We start from the raw sequence: 22,397 nt of genomic DNA, 5'->3' as shown, positions 1-22,397 counted from the left end.
GGAATGATTTCTGAATTCATTGCTGCGTGACTTGTCTCGAAGTCATTCTTCTCCCAGTGTTGGACAATTCTAGCTGTGTGTATCAGTTCTGTCATGGTGAGTGTATTGAGGATATAGCATGTTGATGATCCTACAGACAACCAGTGCTGCCAGCATCTTCCACTCCATTAGGTGAAGTAGGAGTCTCACCTTTTAGCTTGCACATTTTTCTCCAAGGGTGATGTTATCCTTACAGTGCATTTAATAATGACCAAGCAAAAGGGCACAGACTTCAGAACTCCACCACTGGTACAGGCTTTGATCCAGTCTTCTCGAATGTATGTTGCTGCATATAATGTAATCTCAGCATGTCATACTGAAAAAGACATTTGGGTTTTAGTCCCATCTATACAAAATATAACTCCTCAGGGCATCTTTACACTGTAAAGGTTAAAAGCTCATGGGGGCCTGATAATACTTAGAGGTGGGGTTTAGTCCAAGATGAAAACTGCTGAAGCATAAGGGCTGAAAAATTTGCCAAGATATCTGCAGTGGTTGTGCAACACTAGGAGTCTGGCAGTACTGGAAGGTATGGATTGTGTCTGGGGATTTTTGTTCTTCAGAAAAAGCAACTGTTTTGGGGATTAAAAAACCAACCCACAATACACAACGAAACAACAATCAAACAAAAAACCAAACAACAACAAAACCTGAAACAATAAAACCCAAACCAACAACCCACCCTCCCCCCAAAAATTCCAAAATGACAAAAAGTGGCTGAGACAGTCATGTCTATAGTTTTGATAAACAAGTTTTGAAATATTATATGCTGTGTTTTAGCAGTACTGGAACTGGATTGGGTGTCATGTATCATGTAGGCTTGTTGAGGAAAAAATGTACTAGTTTGACTGGTTTGGTTTTTTTTTTCTTTTTTTCCTTTCTTTCCTGAATTGTTGGAAACAGTAGCTGTTCATGAGTTCTCTGTGGAGAATGCAGTGACCATGGCTGTAGCCAGAGCTACAAAACTGGATTTTAGAAGGGGGAAAAGGAGATGAGATCATTATATGAAATATTCTTACCCCTTCTCTTTGTTTTTCAGTGGATGAATATATTGCCATTGCTAAAGAGAAGCATGGATACAATATGGAGCAGGTAACAACCCTTTGAATACTTACTTTAAAATCTTTTTCAGCAGGTATTAAAACATGACTTACAGTGACTGCCTAGCGCTGCTTCATCCCTTCTGTACTGCAATTTCTCCCCTCCTGCTTCTCCCAAAACTGACTGTTCCTAAAAGTAAACTGTGCTCTGGGGATATGGAGTTCACACCTGGTTTTACATCCAGTCTCAGAAGAAAAACAAAACCATTGTAATTTATAACAGAATTTGGCCATAAGTGTTATCCTTCTTGTGGTGGTGACTACTTCTTGAACACTTTCAGAACCCCTAAGCAACATTAAAAAGATTGGCTTGTCTTTGGACAAGCATTGCATTGCAGTTTCCAGTCGACTGCTCCATCTCTGCTTCATGGATGTCTTGGCAGTTATTAATGAGCAAAGCAAAATCCACTATTATTTACCTTAAAACTGTGCTGCAAGTCATGTGGATTTCATAGTTGAGCACCTCAGATGTCAGTGCAGTAGTGCACCAACTGTCCCTGAGGTTAGCCAGTGCCTTTAGCCTAGGGATGGAAATCCTATTCTAAGGAACAGACCTCTCCTTTACTCTGTATGGTCTAGGATCGTGTACTAATGTTCCCTGTGTAACTGACATTGATTTTAGTGCTCATCTGAGGACATGAGTAGACGTGTGTCTGGGAAGCTTTTCTGTGTGTGGTTTCCTTATGCACTAATATTTCCCTGGAAAGGGAAGGTGGGGAATCTCAGTGAGTTACTGTATTAGCAAATTATGTACTGTCTCTGCAAAGGAATTCTAAGAAAATCAGAAAGTTCATGAAATTGTTCAGGCAAAGGCCATGAGCGCAGAAATGAATGATTTGAATGGGCAAGGGTTTCTATTTAAATGACTCTGCTATCATCTTTGAGTCAGACTCTCAATGGTTGATTCTCATGGTCAAAAAGACTTTTTTCAGAACAAGAACATTGAAGTTGAGAAAACCAGCAAAACCAGGACTGATCGGACTTGATAATTATAAGAGCAGAAAACAGCAATAAAAGGAACACAAAAGCACCAAAAGGCTGTGAACTTATATAAAAATAAGGATAGTAGCTTACTTCAGTCAAGATGGGTGTATCCTAGTATTGGATAATGTGGGTAATACTTGCCAAAAGAGGTTGTCCTAGGGTAAGAAAAATGGGTTTCATTATTTTAGTGGAGAAGTGTTATTTGGAGAGTATAGACTGATCTGAAGACTTATCAAAATGAAGCTTGCAATTAAAAAGAAACCAAAACAAAACCATGGAATATTTTTGTTCTTGAAAACTTCAATTTAGCCAATGGAGATTTACGTTAATTTTAATGTTGGAAATACAGACCTCCCACTTGTTCTTTGAAGTCTTTCTCCCCATTTTTCTTCCTTCCTCTGTGTATAGAAGTTCTGAGACTAGCCACACCAGACTGTCAAGTGGCTGAGCAACTTATAAAAATGTCCCTCCTTCTAAAAACTCCCCCATTCCTTCCCTAGCACTCTCGCATAACGCTCTGGAGTTAAACACATTTCCCAGGCCCTTTGGGATTTCCTAGACAGCTATGCTAGGCACTTCCAGGAAATAACTGGAGAGGATCTATCTTGTATCACTCTGGAAGCCATGTATTCATTTTGTATTGTAAGGACAAGTGTCAAGGCATTCCGGTCTGGTTGATTTGTTGTGTCACCAAGAGACACTCTCTTCAGCAGGTATTATCAGAGTTGCTATTGGCTGGGTAACTGTGGACAAGCTGATACGGCCTCCCTGGAAGCCAGTCAGAGCTCACTTTAGCATTTGGCCACTGTCTCTGGGCTTTGCTGGCCAAGACAGCCCTTTCCCACACACGCATCCCTCTGATAGCTGGTCTCTTTGGACCTCTGTGCAGGTGGCTTGGCTGACTGTCGTTGCACAGAGGTTCCCATTCTTCCATATGTTCCCCCTGCCCAAGACCTGCCTTTGCAGATGAAGATGTTCCAGTTTGTTGCAGGGAATGGAGAGCTGCCTATCAGGGTGACTGGGGCATGTGCTGGTGCTTCCCTGCCCGGTGGCTTTCCTTCCAGCTGGCCCATTGGTGCCACATGCAGCTCCCATACCTCTGCCCTTTCTCTCCCCTTGCCTTGTGCCCATGTGCACTGTTGTTGGCTCTGCTGCTCTTGGGTGACAGCTAGAGGCTCAGGACTGTGCTGGTGGGAGTCCCTGCACCCTCATCAGCTCCAGGGCAGGCAAAGGGCAGGCTTTGGCAGGCAAGTGAGCTCCTGCAGGGCAAGCCCACTTCAGCTGGTGCTGCAAATGGCTGTAGGTGGTTGTGCTGGACCACAGCAGTCGCAGGCTTTTGGGACTACTACAGTAAGTCTGGTCCTGAGCTGTGCCCTCCTGCCAGCCTGTCAGACACTCTGGGACAAAGGAGGATGGAAAAGCTGTGCGCTTGCCTGAGTATGAGTGCAGAGCTCTCCTGGGGCAGCATAGGATGGAGGAGGAATGCTGCTTTCTTGTTGAACAAACCTATAAGGAAAACCTTTTTGTTTACCTTCTGCTTTGTGTAAGCAGCTGTCCCTTCAGCCCTTGCTAGCACCTTACTGGAATTCAATGCTACCCTGTCCTCCTGAAATGTCTCCCTTGGTTTCCCCCTTGCTTTCTCACAGGGATATTTGGTACAGCTCATATCTGAAGCTAGAGGGATGGCAGCAGTGAGAACTCGGTCCTTTGTAACTGTGAAACAGTTTATTTGGGTCCATGCTTGCCAGAGTGGATGGCGATTAGTGGCTCTGTGGCCCCTGTGACATCCTGAGTGACTGTGCTGCAAGCAAGACTACTTCTTGTTCTGCATGGTGGCAAAAGGGAGTAGAAAGTGCCTGAGCAGCACTGAGAGGCTACTAGGGTCAGGACAAGATCTTGGATAACACTAATATTTATACTCATGCTCTCTGCTGAATCTCAGGGGATCAAGATCCCATAAAGGAACTGCTTTTTGCATAGCAAAGCATAATGGGGAAACCCCAAATTTGGAGGGATTTTGTAGCTCTGAGCAGCCAGGGTGAAACTACTAGATGTGGGTAACTGTAGCAGCGAAACCCAACCTGAATTTGCATATGATGAGCAGGTTACTCTGGTGTTTTACTCAGCATGTTAGGGATTATTTTCACTTTACTGCCATTGCAAAAGGCTGATTTCGAGCTCTGCAGAGTCAGGCCTTCCCAAAATGACTTGTGGTGGTCACTGGCATGCCAGATGTAGTGATGTGTCATAACACTAAGTGGCTGTGCACCCCTGGGAGAGGGGTGGCTGCATGCAGGGGTCTTGGAGGTGACAGGAGGAGGATGATTTGCAGGTGGTGAAGCACGCTGCATGCACTTTGTCTTTGGAACTGAGAACCAGAGATACTAACAGTGAAATGAAGCATCTCTCAAGGGAACAAGTGAGCAGCCCCCAGAATGGGATTTATTCCTCCTTCAGGCCAGGAACATCTTAGCAGCAAGTCAAGGTTGTGCATGCTCTCTGCCTTTCCTTCTTCCAGTTCTTCCCTCATTGTCTCCTCTTCTTCGTTCGCCTCAGAAAGAGACCGCTAAACAACCATAAAACTCCCAAGTCAACTAAACCAACCTCCTAATTGCACAGGAAATGGAGTTTAGCGCTGGCAAGAAGCTTCATTTAGTCCAGCCTGTTTCTTAGGTAGTCTCACCAAGTGTGCATACCATGATTAGTAGAGTTGGAGTTACTCAGTTTTCTTCTTCCCCCTTTCTCTTGCTACTCTCTTATTACATTGCTACCTGTGTGGTTTGGATAAACTTCATGTTGGTCTTCACAGTCTAGCAGGGTGGAGGTCAGACTCCAGGTTTCTTGCACACACAAGTGTCTGATGTAGCTGAGCATTAAAATAGTTTAACATGCCACCTTTAGAAAAATGCTGTAGCTCTTAATTTGTATGCATATAATAATGTTTCTTGTGATTACAGTTGTCTTCTTGGTGTCCTTCTTATTTCTAGGCCCTTGGGATGCTGTTTTGGCACAAGCACAACATTGAGAAGTCTTTGGCAGATCTGCCAAACTTTACTCCGTTTCCAGATGAGTGGACAGTGGAAGACAAGGTCTTGTTTGAACAGGCCTTTAGTTTCCATGGGAAAACCTTTCACAGGATCCAGCAGATGGTAAGTGGTGTCACAGGAATAGAAAAGCAGAACAGGCGGTCTGACCATTGTCTTCAGTGCTGATTGTACGACCTCCTGTCAGGACAGAAAAGGCCAAAGGGGATGTTAAAGGAAAAGCATTACCATGAATAGAAAGAAACAACTGATTTTCAGAGTTTCTGTAGAAGTGTTTTCCTGAAGTGCTTTGCTGGCTCAGGATCAACTTTGACTGTGCAATGTTTTTTGGTGGGAAATGACAGTTTTCAGTCTCCTGTGTGCTATGGTAGTGTTTGTCTCAGCTGGAGTTCAGACATGGTCTGTACATATGTGCCCACCCACACACAAAGATCATCTCTGTGCCAAGTTGATTTCCTTTCTCACAGCCTGCTTTTTAGGAATTCATTTTATTTGACAGTGAAGTCTGTCCTTAATGTGATTTGGGACTGTCAGTAGATGCTGGGGTGGAGGTTTATACATCACTGCAAGCATTCAGTCCTTTGCTTTTGGTTGGCAGTGATTTTTTTTAAACTGTGATTGAGAACTTAAGGGGTAGGCTCTGTCTGAAAGGGGTATGTGCAATTTTCTTTTGAAAGATGGAGAGGATGGCTTGTAAAATTTTTTTTATTAATTATATATTGAGTGTTTCTTCAAGTAATTCATCACCTGTGTGGGAACCAGACTTTGTTCTTTGCTCTCCTTCAGTAAAGCGCCTCTTGAGTGTTCCAGCAAGACCCAGTTATGTTGGTTGTGACCCTTTGAAGTGAGCCTAGGCTGTTCTAGTCTGTTCAGCCTATTTCAAGCACATGTGAAGGTCTGTGTTGCTTATGCCACTGAAAAGCAAAAGGTGACTTGCCTCCAAGTATGAAGGAAAACTGCCAGGTCCCTTTTCAAAAGGATGGCAGGAAGGGGCTTGTTCTCCTTATGTCTTCCTTCACTGGCGTTCATTTCCAAATGTTCTTAAGAGTCGTAGGGTCTCCCACTCCCTTGGGTCAGGTGACAGGACTTGTGCACACTACAGATAGCTGATACAGTCTGGAGAGTTGTGGATTCCTGAAGGGTGAAGCTGTTTTCTTTATTCCTCTGTTCTTACATAGTGGAAGGGGAAATGAGGAGGGAGGGGAGTGTCCTGGGAAAATGGAGAAGATAATGCCTGCTCTATTACTTGGTGAAATGCCAAAGCAAGAAATTCTCAATTTGTTTTATGTGCAGAAGCATGGCTCTGTCCCTGAGTGAAGTGCATTCCAATACAGGGATGCCAAGCTCATGCACTGTTCCCTAGGTAATGATTTTTTTTTTTACTGTTGCTCCCAGAAAAGCCATCCTGCACAAAAGGAATTAAATGGCATGAAGCTTTGTGTTTAGCTGGGGACAGGAATCAATGGCTTGGGAGCACGTTAGTAGTTAGTTTATATATGCTGCCCCCATTAGCACCAGTGCAGCTTGGAACTGAGTGAGGGGAAAAATCATCGGAGCTAGAGAGTGCGAATTGGGTTATGTTATTTACCGGAGCTGGTTCTGATATTTTTGTGCTCTTAACATGTGTTTGTAACCAAGTGGATGTTTGTCATGAGCAGCCTTGTCCCCAAGTTTGTTCTGCAGAACTCTTTAATTCCAGCATACCAGCCTGCTATGTGGCTATGGCAGCATAATATTGACATAGCACCTATGTTTTGCTAGTATAGATGGATGTATACCAGTGTGCAGCTCTGGGCCAGGATGATAGTTCTGGTGGGATCTGTTATTAGGACCAGAAGTCAATCTGCAGTCTGAGAACCAGGCTTATCTCAAGTGAAGACTTAAACTTCAGTTTATCTGAATAAGAGAGATCTGGCTCTTGCTCACAGTTTTGTTTACCTCCCCACCCGTCCTGCCCTCCAAGCTGAATCAGACACTTACCTAAAACATGTTCTATTCAGCAAGAAAGGCTGGACTTCTACAAAGTAAAAGTCCTGTCTAAGAACATCAATGCAGAGTACCTCAGGAGAGAATTAGCTTTAATGTAGTTTTATGCTTTTTGGAGGCAGATGTTTCATTCATAGCTACAAGGCAATTACATTAGTGTAAGAGGACAAAACAAAAAAAGAGGGAGACTCGTGTTTTTTTGTATCTTCAGTTCACCATACAGTAATGTTTCACCTTTCGAAAACATCTTTTGTTGAGACCTTTGAACAGACTTCGTGTGAATGGTGTGAATAAGTCTTTTCAAACCAAACATCAAAGGTATGCTTGGGATGTAGCCTGCAATTCAGCAGTTCCTGCAGTTGCTTACACATGCCTCTGTTGGCTTTTAAAACTGTTATCTCAGTTTCAAGGCTCCGTTTTGGATTTGCTCTTGATATGTTCCTTTATTCTGAAGGGAACCCACCTACCCGGCTGGTGAGTGGAGGCTTGCTGAGATGCTCTTTAGAGATTTTTGCTGTCCTAAATAGTACGGACTAACCTGGAACACTTCCCCATGGATCCTTTCTGGAAAGGCTGCAGACCTGCCTTGCCTGAGCCTTTGAGAAAATCCAAAGTAGAGGGGTCAGATGTTCCTTGACAAAACCAGACCCGATTGTATGTGAACTCCTGGGGATACTTTACATATAAACATATAAAAGGATACATGTTTAATTTACAGCTTCCTGACAAATCAATAGCCAGCCTGGTGAAATTTTACTACTCCTGGAAGAAGACAAGGACTAAAACTAGCGTGATGGACCGTCATGCTCGTAAACAAAAAAGGGAACGTGAGGAAAGGTAGGTTTGCAAGCAGAAAGGCTGTGTATTGACACACACTGATTTCTTTAGACTATCTCAGAGGTTCCTGTTAGCTTGTAAGAAGCTAGATCCAGGATTTTCCACAAAATGTTTCCTCGTACCACACCTTCTTTCCCCACCCCTCTTCCCTGCTGTGCATGTTTTGCTTTGCTTAAAGCCAAAAAGAATCTGTCAGCAATTAGGTGTGCTCCCTTTTCAACACTGTGCAATTCCTGAGTGTCCTCTAGTGCAGTGGTCACTGTCCCATCACTCCAGAAGCTTTTTCTCTTGATACTGCTTGAGGGCGAGAAAATGAAATTGAAACTACTTACAAGCTGATTGGCACTGTTGTCAGCAGAGCCAGCAAAACTGATAAGCAGGACATTAAAAGGAAGTCATGAAAGAGCTAGAAATCTGTCTTTATTTCCTCTATGTGATGCTCAGTCAAGTGAGAATGTGAACCTGATGGAGAACATGTTCCAGTGCAGCACCCCTCAGCCTGTACATACGCACACACAGACCTTTTCCCTGCCTTTCACTTAGAAAGCTTTTAGACTGTCAGGCTAAGCGGTATTCCCTTAGAAAGATGAAGTTAACATGGTGGTTTTGAGTGACTGAGAATAGGGTAGCACAGGGGAACTTGGTGATTTTTTGGCAGAGGTGTCCTAAGGACTGCTGGGTGCATTAGGATTTTGGGTGAGGGTGGTGGTGTTCAGGAGGTCACTAACCATTGAGCTGCAGCAGATGAGCTTGGCTTCTGCTTGCACAGTTTTGTCTGCAAGTTCATCTTGTGGATACCCATACAAGCCCTTGGAGGAGGTTGGTCAGCCAGTGGCATTGTGTGTATTACTAGAAGTATCTGTACAGTTAGAACTGCCACTTGGTGACTTTGCCTAGTTAGGGAGCTGACAGAACCTCAGAAATACAGTGGCCTCAAGTATGTGGTGGTGGTGGAGGAGAGTTCCACCTCTGATAGCACTAACTCTTTCTGCTTGATGCAGGTGCTTTCTCAACTTGCTCTAAAATGCAGTTCATGTCTTTGCAGACCAAACTTGAGGTGTGCCTGACTTTGAAAATTTCCTAATACAATCGGGCAAAATTCTGCAAAAGTTTTTCCCGGGGAGCTGTTTGCTGGCTCCACTGTGTATGAGTGAGTCCTGTTTGGGAAGGGAGAAGAAATGTGTTTCCAGGGTTGAGCTTTACTATACCAGTAAGTCACTCAACCTCTCCCATGTCTCCATGAGATCAACAATACTTGCTTAACAGGCAGGGCCTGGGACAATACTACCACCCAACTTGTCCAGTATTTGGCTGGCTTTCTCTGGCTTGAGTCTCTTTTTCCTTTCTGTTCTTTTCCCTTCTCTACAAAGGCTGTCTTGATGATTTTTTTTATTTTTTTTTTTCTTCTTCCTATTCTTCTTTTTAAAATTTTTCTACTAATTTATGAGGGGGGAAATATCTTTTATGAGAGTGTTTGTCTCATACTGCCTAGTTTAGGATCTTCTAATGCTGCCTCTATTTTTGTTTTGTGCTCATAAATGAAGTTACTGCAATTTGGAAATACACCTGTCTGGTACCTATGCCTGTTTGCTGGGAAAAGCAGCACCTCAGACCATCTGGTGATTGGGAAAGAACTGTATGGGCTGCCATGTCCTGTAGTTTTGTAACCTTTCAGGAAAGTAGCTGGATTGGAAATGTGTAATTTGATTTACATCTGCAGCAAGCTAAGTACGAGGACATCAGCTTGGTTTGATTTTTCTCTTCCCCTCCATTATGTAAGACAGTAAAACCCTTACACCCCCAAAGGTTTGTCAGTGCAGCCATGCAGGGAGTGGAAGCAAAGCTGGGCGAGTTCAAGGCTGCTGGCTTTAGAGGTTGTCCTGTGGCATTGGGTGTTGGCAAAACTTTAGAAATGTTCTTCAGCTAATAGTGATCAATGTCTAAAACTGCAGAAATGAGTGTGTGTGGGGGGTTGATCTAGCTCATGTCTAGAGAACTTGCTGGAATAGAGTACACAGCAAAGCCTGGGGGGGTTTTGACCTTTGCAGGAAGCCTGAAATCTGAACCAAGGTGAGAACTCGAGGCACTTTTGGAGATGGGCTTAAGAGAAAAGGCAGTCTGAAGTCTCTCACTCAAATGCTGCTGTATCTCTTCTGTGGCTAGGCAGGGAAATTCCCCAACCCCTCACATTGTCACTAAAATAGTTCCCAGTGCTTTTGGGACCAGGTTTTCAATAGCTGTTCTTAGTTGTATGTGAAGGGCTTTATGTATGCAGCTCTGGGGGGGTGGGGGTGCTTGTGATTGCACAAACTAAGTATCTTGTGAATAAGCTGGTGAGCCAGGTGGTTTGGAAGAGCTTGCATGTCTTGCACAAGTGACTGCTGTTGTGGGGATGAATACCAGCTCAAGCCACCCAGCAGTACTTTCTTTCTTAAGCTGCACAGGACATTGCTGCAGCAATGAGGCAGCAAACGTGCTCACCTAGCACCTGCCATGCCTGCTGTCCCTGCTCCAGTGTGAGCACGCTGTGGCTGGCTCCAGCACAACTTCTGCTGTGGTTTCCCTGCACAGCCCTGCCTTGCGCGGTGCTGTGACATACCTGCACCAACTTAAGTTCTTTGTCCCAGGCTGTCAAGTTTGACATGACAAAATAGGTTTATTTTTTGATTAATAAAAAAAACCAAACAACAAACCACTTTGATTACATCAGCTTATTTCTTCTGTTTCTGGGCATCATCCCAAATGGTGCAATTAACTTTAGTTGTGTACAGTACAAAAATTATAAATGGTGAAAATATATTCAATTTAATGTCTGATTAAAATTCCAGTGAAGCCAAACTGGCCGGGTGTGCCAAGGTCACTTTATATGGCCCCAGTTTCATACTTATTCCTATGCTGTAACTTATAACTTCTTTTTCATTTTCCAGGGGAGAATGAAATGTGAGGCTGTCACTAGGGGGATGATAAAAAACCACCAACATTTCTTTATGCTTGTTCTTGAGGGAGTTCAGTTTGTGCATGTCTATTTTGCTAAATGTTAAGGAGATGTACAAAATCCGTGCTTTAGCTACTTACTGTAACTCTAAGTCTTTGTTTCTTTGTCTCAGGTTGCCTGAAGTTAAAATGCTCGTGTCCCATGTTCTTTAAAAGATAACTTGTGTAATCAATTTAATGTACCTTGCCTTCATCTGAGCAGATGTATTTTACTCAAGTACAATACAGAGAAGTCTTCCTTTGCAAAACATGGTCCTAGTATCTCTCCAGTTAAGAATCTCTAGATTTAAACCAAAACCAAATAAAACTCCAAATGAAAAAGCCCATCCCAGCCCCTAAAAAAACACACTGGGAATAAAACTAAGGAAAGCTGTTGGACTTGATAGTGCATCCATGCATTTCTTTTGGCGTGCTATTTATGGAAAAAGAGCCTCACAAACTAATACAGTACTGTTTGCTTTTGTCTTCCAGTGAGGATGAAATGGAGGAAGCAAATGGAAATAACCCTATTGATATGGAAGTTGAACAAAACAAGGAGAGCAAAAAGGAGGTATAAATCCTTTCTTACTACTGTACAGAGTTTACTTACTAGCTACTTCATGTAGAAGCTGACAGTATCTAATTTTCTTTATTTGTGCCACTTCTTTTATTGTGTCATACAAGAAAAGAATTGTCTTGAGAATTATTCTTAGCTCAAGACAAGTATAGACAAAGAAATTGTTACAGATGGAGCTGGGAAAAATTTAAGACTTTGCCATCCCGTGATAATGTACTGTGTGAATGTTTCTGGTCTTTTTGATTCTCTCTTTGGCTATGTTAGCTTCAACCACGTTCAGTGATGGTTTAAATCAACTTAACTGTGTGGAGATGGAGTAGAAGCACTTACATCCCTGCTGAGATGACTTGGTGGAGGGGAAGTATTTCCATTAATTTGTTCTAGGTAGACTAGCGAGGGCATGGTTATTTACACCTTAAACTCTATCCTGATGTAATGAAATCCTTAGTAATAATTCTGAGGGTTTTGGTGGCACCAGAATTGCAACTACAGTGGTGAACAGTAAAGGAGAAATCTTTTGTGTGGCCAGTTCATCTTGTCCGAGAGAGGGACCTTAACCTGCTGTTATGCGCAGGTTATTTGGTCTACTTGAAATGTAGTTCTTACAACTCACTTAAAATACTTCATTTTAAGTGGGCATAGAGTTCTGGATGAAAATAGCCACAGTTTTGAAAACCTGGCCTGTGACGCTTAATAGGAAAGTGTATACTTCATGTGTATAACCTGCTGGTTGTCTGTTACTAAAATAAAGCCTTGCTGTTCAGCAGCAGTGTGGGTTGTATGTGTGAGTGAGTGCTGCAGGAAGACATTTGCCCTAAGGCCTTCTGTCCTTGAAGTAGTTCCCTTTCCTGATTTCTCATAGACTGATTTCTCTCCCACTGTCATTTTCTTCCCATTTTTTAAAGTTGTTTTTTGAAAGGGTGTATGTAGGAAAAAAAGAACACACTAGAAATATTAAAAACATGATAGCATACAGGCAAAACCGAAGTCCTAGAGCAGCTCTTTTGTCAGTCACTGTCAGTGAGATTAATTCTTCTAATTAATTATTTTGAATGGAAATAACTGAAAAATCACAGCATCCTTGTCTGTTCTTCACCCATGCCAGGGTGCTCTCTAGACTTTCCAGAGAAGCCTAACTTTTGCTTTCACTGAAGGAGCTGGCAGGTTTGATGACTTCCTAGGAGCAGAGTGGACATGAAGCCATTCATATTCACCCTTACAAGAAACCTGAGTTCTCAAAAGCCTCAGCAATACCCAAACTTGAAGGGCCCTCACTTGGCTAAACTGCAAATTGCAGCACGCCACTGTCTTGTAAATAATTAATGCTATCATCTCATTTCCCATTACTTTAATTAAAGTTTTCAAGTTTAGATTTCTTTGCAGGCTCTTTGAATGCTTGCATCTGTAAGAAAGCTCCCTTCAATCCCCTTTACTATTGCTTCCTTCCCTACCAATGCTAGCATGCTCTGAAGTTGCTGCAGAAGAGGGAAAGGTATTTCTCTGCCACTTGGCTGCCTCTGTTGTGAGGCCAAACCAGATCAGGTGTCTGATAGCTACCATCAACGCATTTCTGTAGAAAGTCTTGTGTGTGAGGAGGCTGTCTGCCCTCCCTGCCACACCAGTATAGGCTATGGTGCTGTAACTGATCTGAAAAAGATCACCAGAAATCATGGAGGATGTGCAGGTTGGCCATGTGTGTGATGGCAGGCAACCTTGTGGGGGCTCTTCTGGACGGGGATTGTACTGGGTGGTAAAATGAAGCTGACAACCTGCGTAGCCTATACAGAGTTCATTGGATTTGATTTTGCAGTACCTGAACCTGTGGCTGATTGAAAATGCTTTTGAGAGAGAGCAGGTATCCAGGAGGAGGATGTGTTCTTTCTTAATTGTTAGGTTTCTTTTAACAACCTGGTCAGACATGCAGGCGTGGTCATGTACTACTAGCCTAGGACTCTTACCGTAAAGAACCTCCCTGTCCCAACCCCACAGAGATGGCTTTTCCAGCTCTGAGACATGTTGGTTACTATATGACTTGCCGAGTAATACTGGGATTTCTCGGAGTATCTGAAATCTCTCATTTGTTTCCTCTTTTGGGGATCACTGGAGGGGGGAATCTTCCCTTTTTCTCTTTTTTAGTACTTTCAGTGTTAGTGCAGCTGTTCAGGTTTCCTTCACATAGTGGTTCCACAATACTGAGGTCATGAAATGGAGCTGCTTTCTTCACCTCTTCCCTGTTCCTGGAAACACCGCCCTGCTTTTACATGGCTTGAGATAGCTTGGTCTTTCTTTTTTACACAGTGAAATCTGAGGAAGGGGACCTTGTTTGTATTAAGGGGTTTGTAAGACAGAAGTGCACTGATTAGTAGTGGCAATATCTAAATAAACAGTGCACTGCTAAATCCCTGTATTTTAATTCTTTGTTTTTCATTAATTGATTTAATTCTACAGAGAGATGCGTGTTTCCAGGAAAGCAAGAGTTTCCAAGATAGGGTAATGTTCAAATTTTCAGAGCCTGTGCAGTATCACTGGGACCTAGAGGCATTTGGAGCTGTCAAAACCTGTTCTGCTGGAGTTCTGGCTTATTGTCCACAATGCAAAAGAACTTTACATACTTTGAACCATGTAAAGCAATCTTTTAAAACTGCTTGCATTTTTCCTTGATGTTGAGGCTTCTGGGATATTTGCACTGCAGGCATTGTGTGTTGGTCAACATATAGCCCGGACCTGTTGCGAGGCATTACTGCATGACTCTATGAAATTTTGTACGTAGATGGAATGTCTATCCATGTTGAATAATATACCTGGCTCAGTTATCAAAGTGCTTGCTTCTGAAGTGGAGTGCAGAGCTTACCTCACTTGTTCATAGCTAAACCAGTCTGCTTTTCCCTGCTTATCACTCTCTTCTTTTTGGGGGAGGTATCAATCCTGCAACAGCAGTAGTTACTTTTTGCTCCTGGGCTTTCTCTTAGGCATGGAGTCCTTTGCCCTAAAGGAGGGAACAGAAAAGTTGAGAACAGGCAATTGTCCACATTAGTGTTCCTGTGTGGCTCTGGCTGTTGAGCCTATGAAGAAGGTGCAAGCTTTTATCTGATGGCAGCTGTGCCGGGGTCCACTAGTCTTCAGGAGGCAGAGCCTCATGCTTATGTGTCGGCTTTGTGCTCAGCTTTATGTGGGTTTTAATGTCAGTGTTTTAATGCACACTAATGAGCAAATGCTTCCAGCTGTTTAAGAAACTACATGTAGCTGCAAATTAGGAGGGAAACAATAGTGCTAAGTGAAGCCAACGTGTTTAAAGCTGGCAGTTATCAAGTAGAGGATTTTAGATGTGTGGCCTCTCCTCTCTGCTTTTTCTCTCCCTGTCACCCTTTTCGGTGTTCTTGGCCAGGCTCCAGCCACTGGGTAATAAATCTTGGGTATGATTTGCTTGTTGAAAATAACCTCTGGAAGAAATGGTTTTGGTATTAGAGAATTGGATGTGCTCTTGAAGGATCTGTAGTATAGTGTCCTAGCTAATCTTCCCGTTACAGGTGTGTGCCTAATTCTCTGCTTTAGACAGAAAGTATAAAAATAATGAGTGGTGTGTGAAGTATTCCCTTTTCCAAAAGAGACTTAAATTTTATTTGTGGTCAGAACTGCATCAGTTTAATGGAACAGTTGATACATCAGTACTATGCAAGAATATTTGGTTTTCAAGAAAATGACTAACAATCTAAGAATAACTTTGTAGTCACCTCGCTTCTTTATATATAGCCTTTAAATAAATTGGCTTATTCCTTCTCATGTCTGACATGTGGAAAAACAAGGCTCTGTAAACTCTCATAGTTGCATTCTTCCTCTGTCTCCAAGCTCCACTTTGTTTCTTTTTGGTGTTCAGTTAAACTGGTGTGTGCAGGCCTGGTGATGAAAGCAAGAAGAGAGGTTTCAGAGCATTTGAAAATAACCAGAATATTTAACTGCTGGAAAATTGGGCATCTTGTCTCCCAAAATGAGAATGGGCAGAGAAGACAACTAGTATCTTTGTAAAGATTGAAAGCTGCTTGGAATAAAGGAGACATTTGTACAAGATGGTGTTTTTATGACATGCCATCTAAAGCAAAAAATGTCTCAAGTTTTTTCATTCTCCAACCTTTGACAGTGGCTAAAAGTCAGAGTTGCAGAATGGTTGCTTTGGAAGGGAGCTTTAAAGATCATCTAGTTTTATAAAATGACTGCTGTTTGCCAGGTGCCGCCCGCTGAAACCGTTCCTCAGGTGAAGAAGGAGAAGCACAGTACGCAGGCAAAGAACAGAGCGAAGAGGAAACCTCCCAAAGGAATGTTCCTTTCCCAAGAAGATGTGGAGGCTGTTTCTGCCAATGCGACAGCTGCTACCACTGTACTCAGACAACTGGACATGGAATTAGTCTCAATCAAACGACAGGTATGGATGGGATAGTTCAAGAACAACTGCTGGTTTTGGTGATAGTGCCTGTCACAGTCTGGAAAGTTCACAGGAATTTGTAGCTTGACAGTTCTGCTGCACATCATGTGGCTTAATTGACAAACTGCTAGCCTTGTAGAACACAGGACTGCACTAGTTTATAGCACGTCTTTTATGTTTTAGTTCTATGGGCAAAACTAGTTTGTGTGTAAAGTGAAGCAAGGAAGAGCCCATGGCACTGACTTGAAGGAACATGTGTTGGTGCTTAGTGTTTCTTGTAGTTCAGGGTTCCTTATGTTTTAACTATGAACTAGACATTGATTTCAGCAGTATCTGATTTCCATCTGCAGCAGTTTCCTTTGCCTTCTCATCTATTACTTTTGAACAGGCAGTTTTGTTTGTATACCTGTCTGAGAGAATAAAACAAACTTCCCTATGTACATTTTGCTTCCCCGATGGATCTGCCTTGTAAACATATGTTTTCCAAATATCTGTTAGTAAAGACAGGTTTAATACATAAGTCTGTTTCCTAGATCTGAACATTTTCACTTTTTAAAGCGGAGATCTGGCTCAAGCTCTTTATTAAACTTAATAGAATTGATATTTTGGCCTGAAGTCTTTTTCTTGGCACTCTGGGAGAAGCAGAGCTCTCTAGCAGTCTTTGATTCATTACTTGCTCTGATCAGGTCCTTTCTTCTTATGCTGGGCTTTATACAGACCTGGAAGTTGGGGCAGTTCTTGCTCCAAATAACTTGCAGACAGGATAGAATAAATGGGATCTCCCGATAATGCCAGTTGCTTCTGCATTACTTTATTCTAATATAACAAACTTTCTTTTGGAAAAGGGAGGTAGTGAGAAACACAGGAATGCTGAGCTGTGGGGTCCCTGCTGGGGCTGGCTGCTGGAAGAAGGCTTGTCCAAAGATGGTTGTTTTGTTGTGGTTTTTTTGGGATGTTTTTTTGGTTTTGTTTTGTTTTGTTTGTTTGTTTAAATCCTTGTTAAAGGAATGAAACTTTCTTTTCAGATTCAGAATATCAAACAGACAAACAGCGCGCTCAAAGAAAAACTTGAAGGTGGTATAGAACAATACAGACTTGCAGAGGTAGGATCGTTTTCTGGCCCTTGTTTGTTATGAAGATAAATGCTAATATGTGTTTACATACCAATGCTATTGGGGTTGCTGGTAAACTAGGACTGATGTCCTGTTAGTTGTCAGTGTGAATCAAGACCACTGCCATATTCACTGTTGTGTAATTGAAATGGGAGATGAGAAGAAGGAAAGAGCATTGGTTAACATGTGAAAGTGATTTCTAACAGAAGTATGAGTGTCTTGAGTATACCCGGCTTTGTTAGTGTTGTATCCATACACCTTGTGAGACAGGTAATGGCTTTGCTCTAAATACTGAAAAGTATAGGAGAGGAAGTTAACAGCCCATCTTTTCTTGGCACTTGGTGCTTTTGCTGTTTCCTTCCACCTCATGCTGGAAATAATTTGACCAAGATTACAGAGGGTGTCTGTGATAAAAACAAGTAGGTGCTTTGGAAGAGTGTGGCTCTTTGTTATCTGTTCAGACCATTATGTATCATTTTTTATTACCATGACTTACTGGCTCAGTTTATGTCAGAGTTAACTGAATGCATGCCATGCACAGTTCTTTGTTGAAAACGTTGCTGCTAAAAGGAATGATAGAGTTTGACTAACAGTTAATTTCTTGTGAGGTTTTTATGAGCTCAGATACAACTGAAAGTTGTTGCTTATGCAAATGAAGTTATCTATGGGGTTTTTTTGTCTAGGTTGTTCAGAAATTTAATGCACGCTGGACCACGGATGAGCAGCTTCTTGCTGTGCAAGGTATGGCACTACATGTTGATTTTTACTTCAGTTGCTGATAATCAAAACTGCTGCATTTCAGAGCTGTGTTTCCCTTCAGTGGCTAATGAAGGATTTTGACATTGCTCTGTATTAATGCCCAAAGAACAGAATTGAACAAGAAAACAATATCCCCCCTTCCACTCCCTGGGCAGTATAAATCGCACCATGTGAATGTCTACAACTAATCTGCTTGTCCAAGCCTTCAGAAAGTGAAACTGTACTGGAAGTCACTGCTATGCTCTTTGCCTGTGTGACTTCTCAAGTACTAGAGGCAGACTTACACAGGTCTTCTAGATTTGGGTCTACCCGTCTTCATTGCACCTCTATTTTCTTTTCTTCTTCAGGGCTTAGTCTTAACTGTGCCTCTTGCCCAATTTAGGCTTTTCTTTTCCTGGATTAATATGAGAAAGGCTTGAGACCTTGGCAGAAGTTCTGCTTCAGTTTCTTGTTGTGTGACTTGAGCCTGATTTGTGGTCTGTGTGGAAATAACACATTTGCTTTTTTGTTTGTTGCTTTTAGCAATCAGGAAGTATGGACGAGACTTTCAGGCAATCTCTGATGTGATTGGAAACAAATCTGTGGTGCAAGTGAAAAACTTTTTTGTAAATTATCGACGTCGTTTCAATATAGATGAAGTTCTACAGGAGTGGGAGGCAGAGCATGGCAAAGAGGAGACAAATGGAGCCAACAGCCAGAAGCCTGTAAAATCCCCTGATAATTCCACTAAAATGTCTGAAGAGGAAGATGAGGTAAATCCTATTTAAGTCACCTAAAATTCCCACTCTGAGCTCATTTTGGATAGGTGTGTGTGTATATATGTACACACTCTTTGCAAAAGCCATTTTTGACAATCTTCAGTCTGAGCATATTTTGCTTCCGCTGGCTATACAGATTCCAGGACAGATTTTTGGAATTGGGAATTCCAAACACGTATGAAAGTGGAAAGAGAACAGTTAATTTGCAGCCCTCTGAAAGTATATGTATTTCATCAGCACATGGACATTTTAATGCCTCTTGCTGCCAAAACCCCGTACATCTTTATCTCACTTGGATGTTTTCCCTGCGCTCAGTTTTCCAAGCTGTTCTAGGTTTGGCTTTGTGGGACCGTACAGTCTTCTGAGGCAAAGCTCGCTCTTTCGTTTTTGACATGGAGTGATTTCAGTCGGGGGAAGGGAAGAAAGCTATAAACGAGGCAAGTGTGTGAAACTTCACTCTGGAATTATGTAGAGGCAAAGTTTCCTTGATTTTACAGGAGTTTCTGTGAAGACAAATTCTAGAAACAGCCTCTCCTTGATGGAGCTGGATGGAGTTAACACTTCTCCAAAGGCAATGTGTGTTTGAAGTTAACTAAGGACTGTAGAGTGTCTAAATATGAAAGTTACTTACAAAAATGTAATATTATAACAGTCTTGCAAAAGAAAACCCTGCTGGAGGTTTGTGTGTTAAAAATGTCTGATCTAGGACTCCCTTTGGCCTAATTTTATGAGACAGCTTGGTAAAAAAGCTGTATCTGCTAAATGCAAGCACAGTCAACAGTGTAAGGCGAATTTTGGTCTCACATGGACTAAAGACTTCTCAGCATACTGTATATTTTTTTTACCCTGATTATGGTTGGCTCACCTGTGTGTTACTGTTCAAACATTTGGGGAGCAGAGCTTCATTGCTTCACAAATCTGAATAATGTGTTATTCAAAGATGCTTATATCTGGGGACTAGGTCCAGAGGTATGATAGCTGAACAAAACCAAACTCAAAAAACTTTCCTTCCGAAAATGGTATGAGTGAAATTGTCACGGTCTTCCAGAATTGAGAGGTAGAGCAAAGCAGCAGTGGTCTTAGTATGTAGCTATCCATTTGAGAGACAGGTGGCTTGTGTCACTGTCTTTTCCTGGGACTGGTAGAGTTGTATCTATTGGCAGGGCAGAGCTTTTCTTCTCTGAGCCCTCTGAGATTCTTCCTGGCTTCAAATACACCCTTGCTCCTGAAAGGTACAGTCAAAAAAGGGGAGTCTTGCTTGAGATGGGAAGAAAATGGTTGCAGCAGTAACTGGAGTGTGTTGATGTGGCCAAGTGTGTGGGTACCGGAGCAACGAGAATCACAGGCAACTTAGCAGAGGAGGAGGGAGAACAGAGGCAAGACAGCAAGGTCGGTTGAAATGACTGGTGGAGCAGCAGTTGCAATCCCCAGACTAGTGATGAAAAGTGCCCAGGCTGGAGGTGAGCAAGTGCTGGGTGGTGGAAAGGGGACTGAAACAATAGGCTGCTGGGAACAGCTGCAAAGCCTAAAGAAAAGGGAGCTATTGTGAGAGTCAGGTACTTCCTTGTGCTCTGCAGTGCACTAAGAAATGAGGGCAGAGCCTGCCTGCACTAGGCTGATGCAGGCAGGGGCCAGGCAGGGTGGCAGTGAGCTGCCAGCTGTGACATATCATGTATGATGTAGACTAGCACCATGTGACTTGTGGTTTTGATGAAGCCTGTTCTGGACAGTAGGAACTGATGTGTCATGGCTGGGAGGAGGAAGGTGCTGGCAGCATGGAGGGGATTGTAACTACCAGGTCTGCAGCCTTTTAAAAAAAAAAATGCACAAGGAAGGGACACAAGGGTGTTGCACAGTGGACGTCTAATGGCTGCCGTACTCTGAGCATGTCAGACATTGCTGCTCAGGCTGGCTATAATTGTGGTGCTCCTGCCTTCAGAGATAACATAAGCACAGTGCTGACTGGGTGCCTGTCTGAGCTGTTCTGGGGGCAAAGTGAAATGCTATTGGGATGATCACATCAGTGATCTCTATGGGCTAGGAGGGGGTTCCTGGTCCCTCCTGAATGGCACAGTACCGTGCAGCTGGTGCCTGCTCTGGAGAGCACTTGCACAGATGGCTGGTCAAGTCAGGTGGACTCGAGTCAGCAGTAGCCAGGAGAAGACTTTTGCTGGCCTAACACTGAATCCTTTCTGGTGCTTTCTCCCATTGGCATGCCTCATCTGCCTGGCTGCCAGCTTAGTAAAAGCTTTGTCAGCCTTTTGACTGCTCTGGGCTTTCCCCTTGAATGTGTTTTCATAGCAAGTGGCCACAGTTCCTTTTTTTTTTTTTTTGTTTGTTTTTGAAGGGGGGAGGCAAGACTGCTCATTGTAAAGCAGCCTCAACTCCAGTCTTCATTTTTATGTTTACACTCCCAACAAATCCCAGTGTGGCTCAGAATAGGTCTCAACTCCAGTCTTCATTTTTATGTTTACACTCCCAACAAATCCCAGTGTGGCTCAGAATAGGTGAAGCTGCTGCAATTCCTCCCATGTGCCAGGTTGTCCGCTTTGTTGCTTTCAGTACCGTGGACCTGGGGTGAGGTTTGGAGCTGCAAGGCCTATGTGTATTCATTTTTGAACTAAACGTCTCCTTTTTCTCCCCCTCCCCCTTCCCTCCAGGCTACTTCTGTTCTTGATGTCAGATATGCATCTGCTTCGTGAGAAGGTGCTGTAGCCTAGAACAATTTGTGTTGACTACTGTGTTATCCAGGATATCAGGTATTAGCAAACCTCAGACAGCCATCTTCATCATATCTGTGGACAAGCAGCTATTACCAAAAAAAGGCAAACGCTTCCAGTCCTGTGCTACATCTGCCTTAATCTCCCCTCGTTCCTCCATACTGCCTCCACTTTCTTTCAAAAGCACCCAGGTAGCTCAGCTCTTCATTTCATCAACGTCCAGCATAAGCATGGGGATTTCTAGAACCAGTAACACCTGTCTGTAAATCTTGACCGACCTGCAAAACAAGGAGCTCCTTAGCAGCCCCACTGTAACTCTACACATTAGGAGTTCTTATAATACTTGGTCTGTAGGGTGTAAGTACGTATTGCTGCATGGCCTTGTGGTCTCCGCTTCCTGTGTATTCTTACGATGACACTATTCTTAGTGAGCTTTCTATAAAGGAGAGGGCCGTGCACGTGCCAGTGGTGTTGGGTTTGTTCTGAAATGACAGGGCATATTAACAAACAATCTTGAATAATGCAAAAGTGATAGGAAATGTCTTTTCTAAGGTTTGCTCAGTCCAAGGTTGTAGATGTAAATCGTTACACTTCTGGTTTGTGCAATTCTTTCTGCTATACTTGTGTGTTCTCACTTAATAGAAAGCTCCCTAATTGAGCATTTTATTCCTGTATATTTTAATGGCTTTTATTTAGTGCAAAAGGGAATACGTAACCTGAAAACATTTGACACGCTATTTAACCCCTGGCATTCAGCATTTGCATTGTAACCTGTTAAATGAGTGCTACACAACTTTCTTTTTCCTGATCCTCTGCGGGATTAAGTCAAAACAACTTTCTCTGGTGCCTCTCCTTTTGGAATATGTGCCTTTTTCCATTGGGCTATCATAGGTCACTTCCTGTCCCAGTCTTTCATTCCTCTTCAGAGCACTGTTTGCCGAAGACATCGAGCTACTTCTCCCACTGGAAGTCTGGATAAGGGTTGGAGCACTAAATTCAACCTTCAAGTAGTTTTTGGTCTTTCAGAAGTTTAATGGAGAAGAACTGGGTTAATTTCATTGGCCATTTTAACCCTTCTGAAGCACACATCG

The 22,397-nt window shown here is 42.8% G+C and overlaps 1 protein-coding gene across 1 annotated transcript in view; it reads left to right on the top strand.

The window, feature by feature from the left end:
- Positions 1-21,811, top strand: part of RCOR1 (REST corepressor 1) — a gene marked incomplete at its 5' end in the record, with an annotated part of 38,568 nt that extends 16,757 nt beyond the window's left edge. The window contains 9 exons of the mRNA XM_010021476.1: positions 1,079-1,131; positions 5,111-5,272; positions 7,872-7,990; positions 11,456-11,534; positions 15,763-15,957; positions 16,983-17,060; positions 17,753-17,810; positions 18,351-18,580; positions 21,247-21,811. Coding sequence (XP_010019778.1) covers positions 1,079-1,131; positions 5,111-5,272; positions 7,872-7,990; positions 11,456-11,534; positions 15,763-15,957; positions 16,983-17,060; positions 17,753-17,810; positions 18,351-18,580; positions 21,247-21,288 — 1,016 coding nt within the window. The remainder of the gene's footprint in view (positions 1-1,078; positions 1,132-5,110; positions 5,273-7,871; positions 7,991-11,455; positions 11,535-15,762; positions 15,958-16,982; positions 17,061-17,752; positions 17,811-18,350; positions 18,581-21,246) is intronic.
- Positions 21,812-22,397: the final 586 nt, after the last annotated feature.

Source organism: Nestor notabilis, unplaced genomic scaffold, assembly GCF_000696875.1.
Source record: "Nestor notabilis isolate BGI_N333 unplaced genomic scaffold, ASM69687v1 scaffold16419, whole genome shotgun sequence".
Taxonomy (NCBI): Eukaryota; Metazoa; Chordata; class Aves; order Psittaciformes; family Psittacidae; genus Nestor; species Nestor notabilis.
The sequence above is the reverse complement of the archived record's forward strand: the minus strand, read 5'-3'. Positions and strand labels throughout refer to the sequence as shown.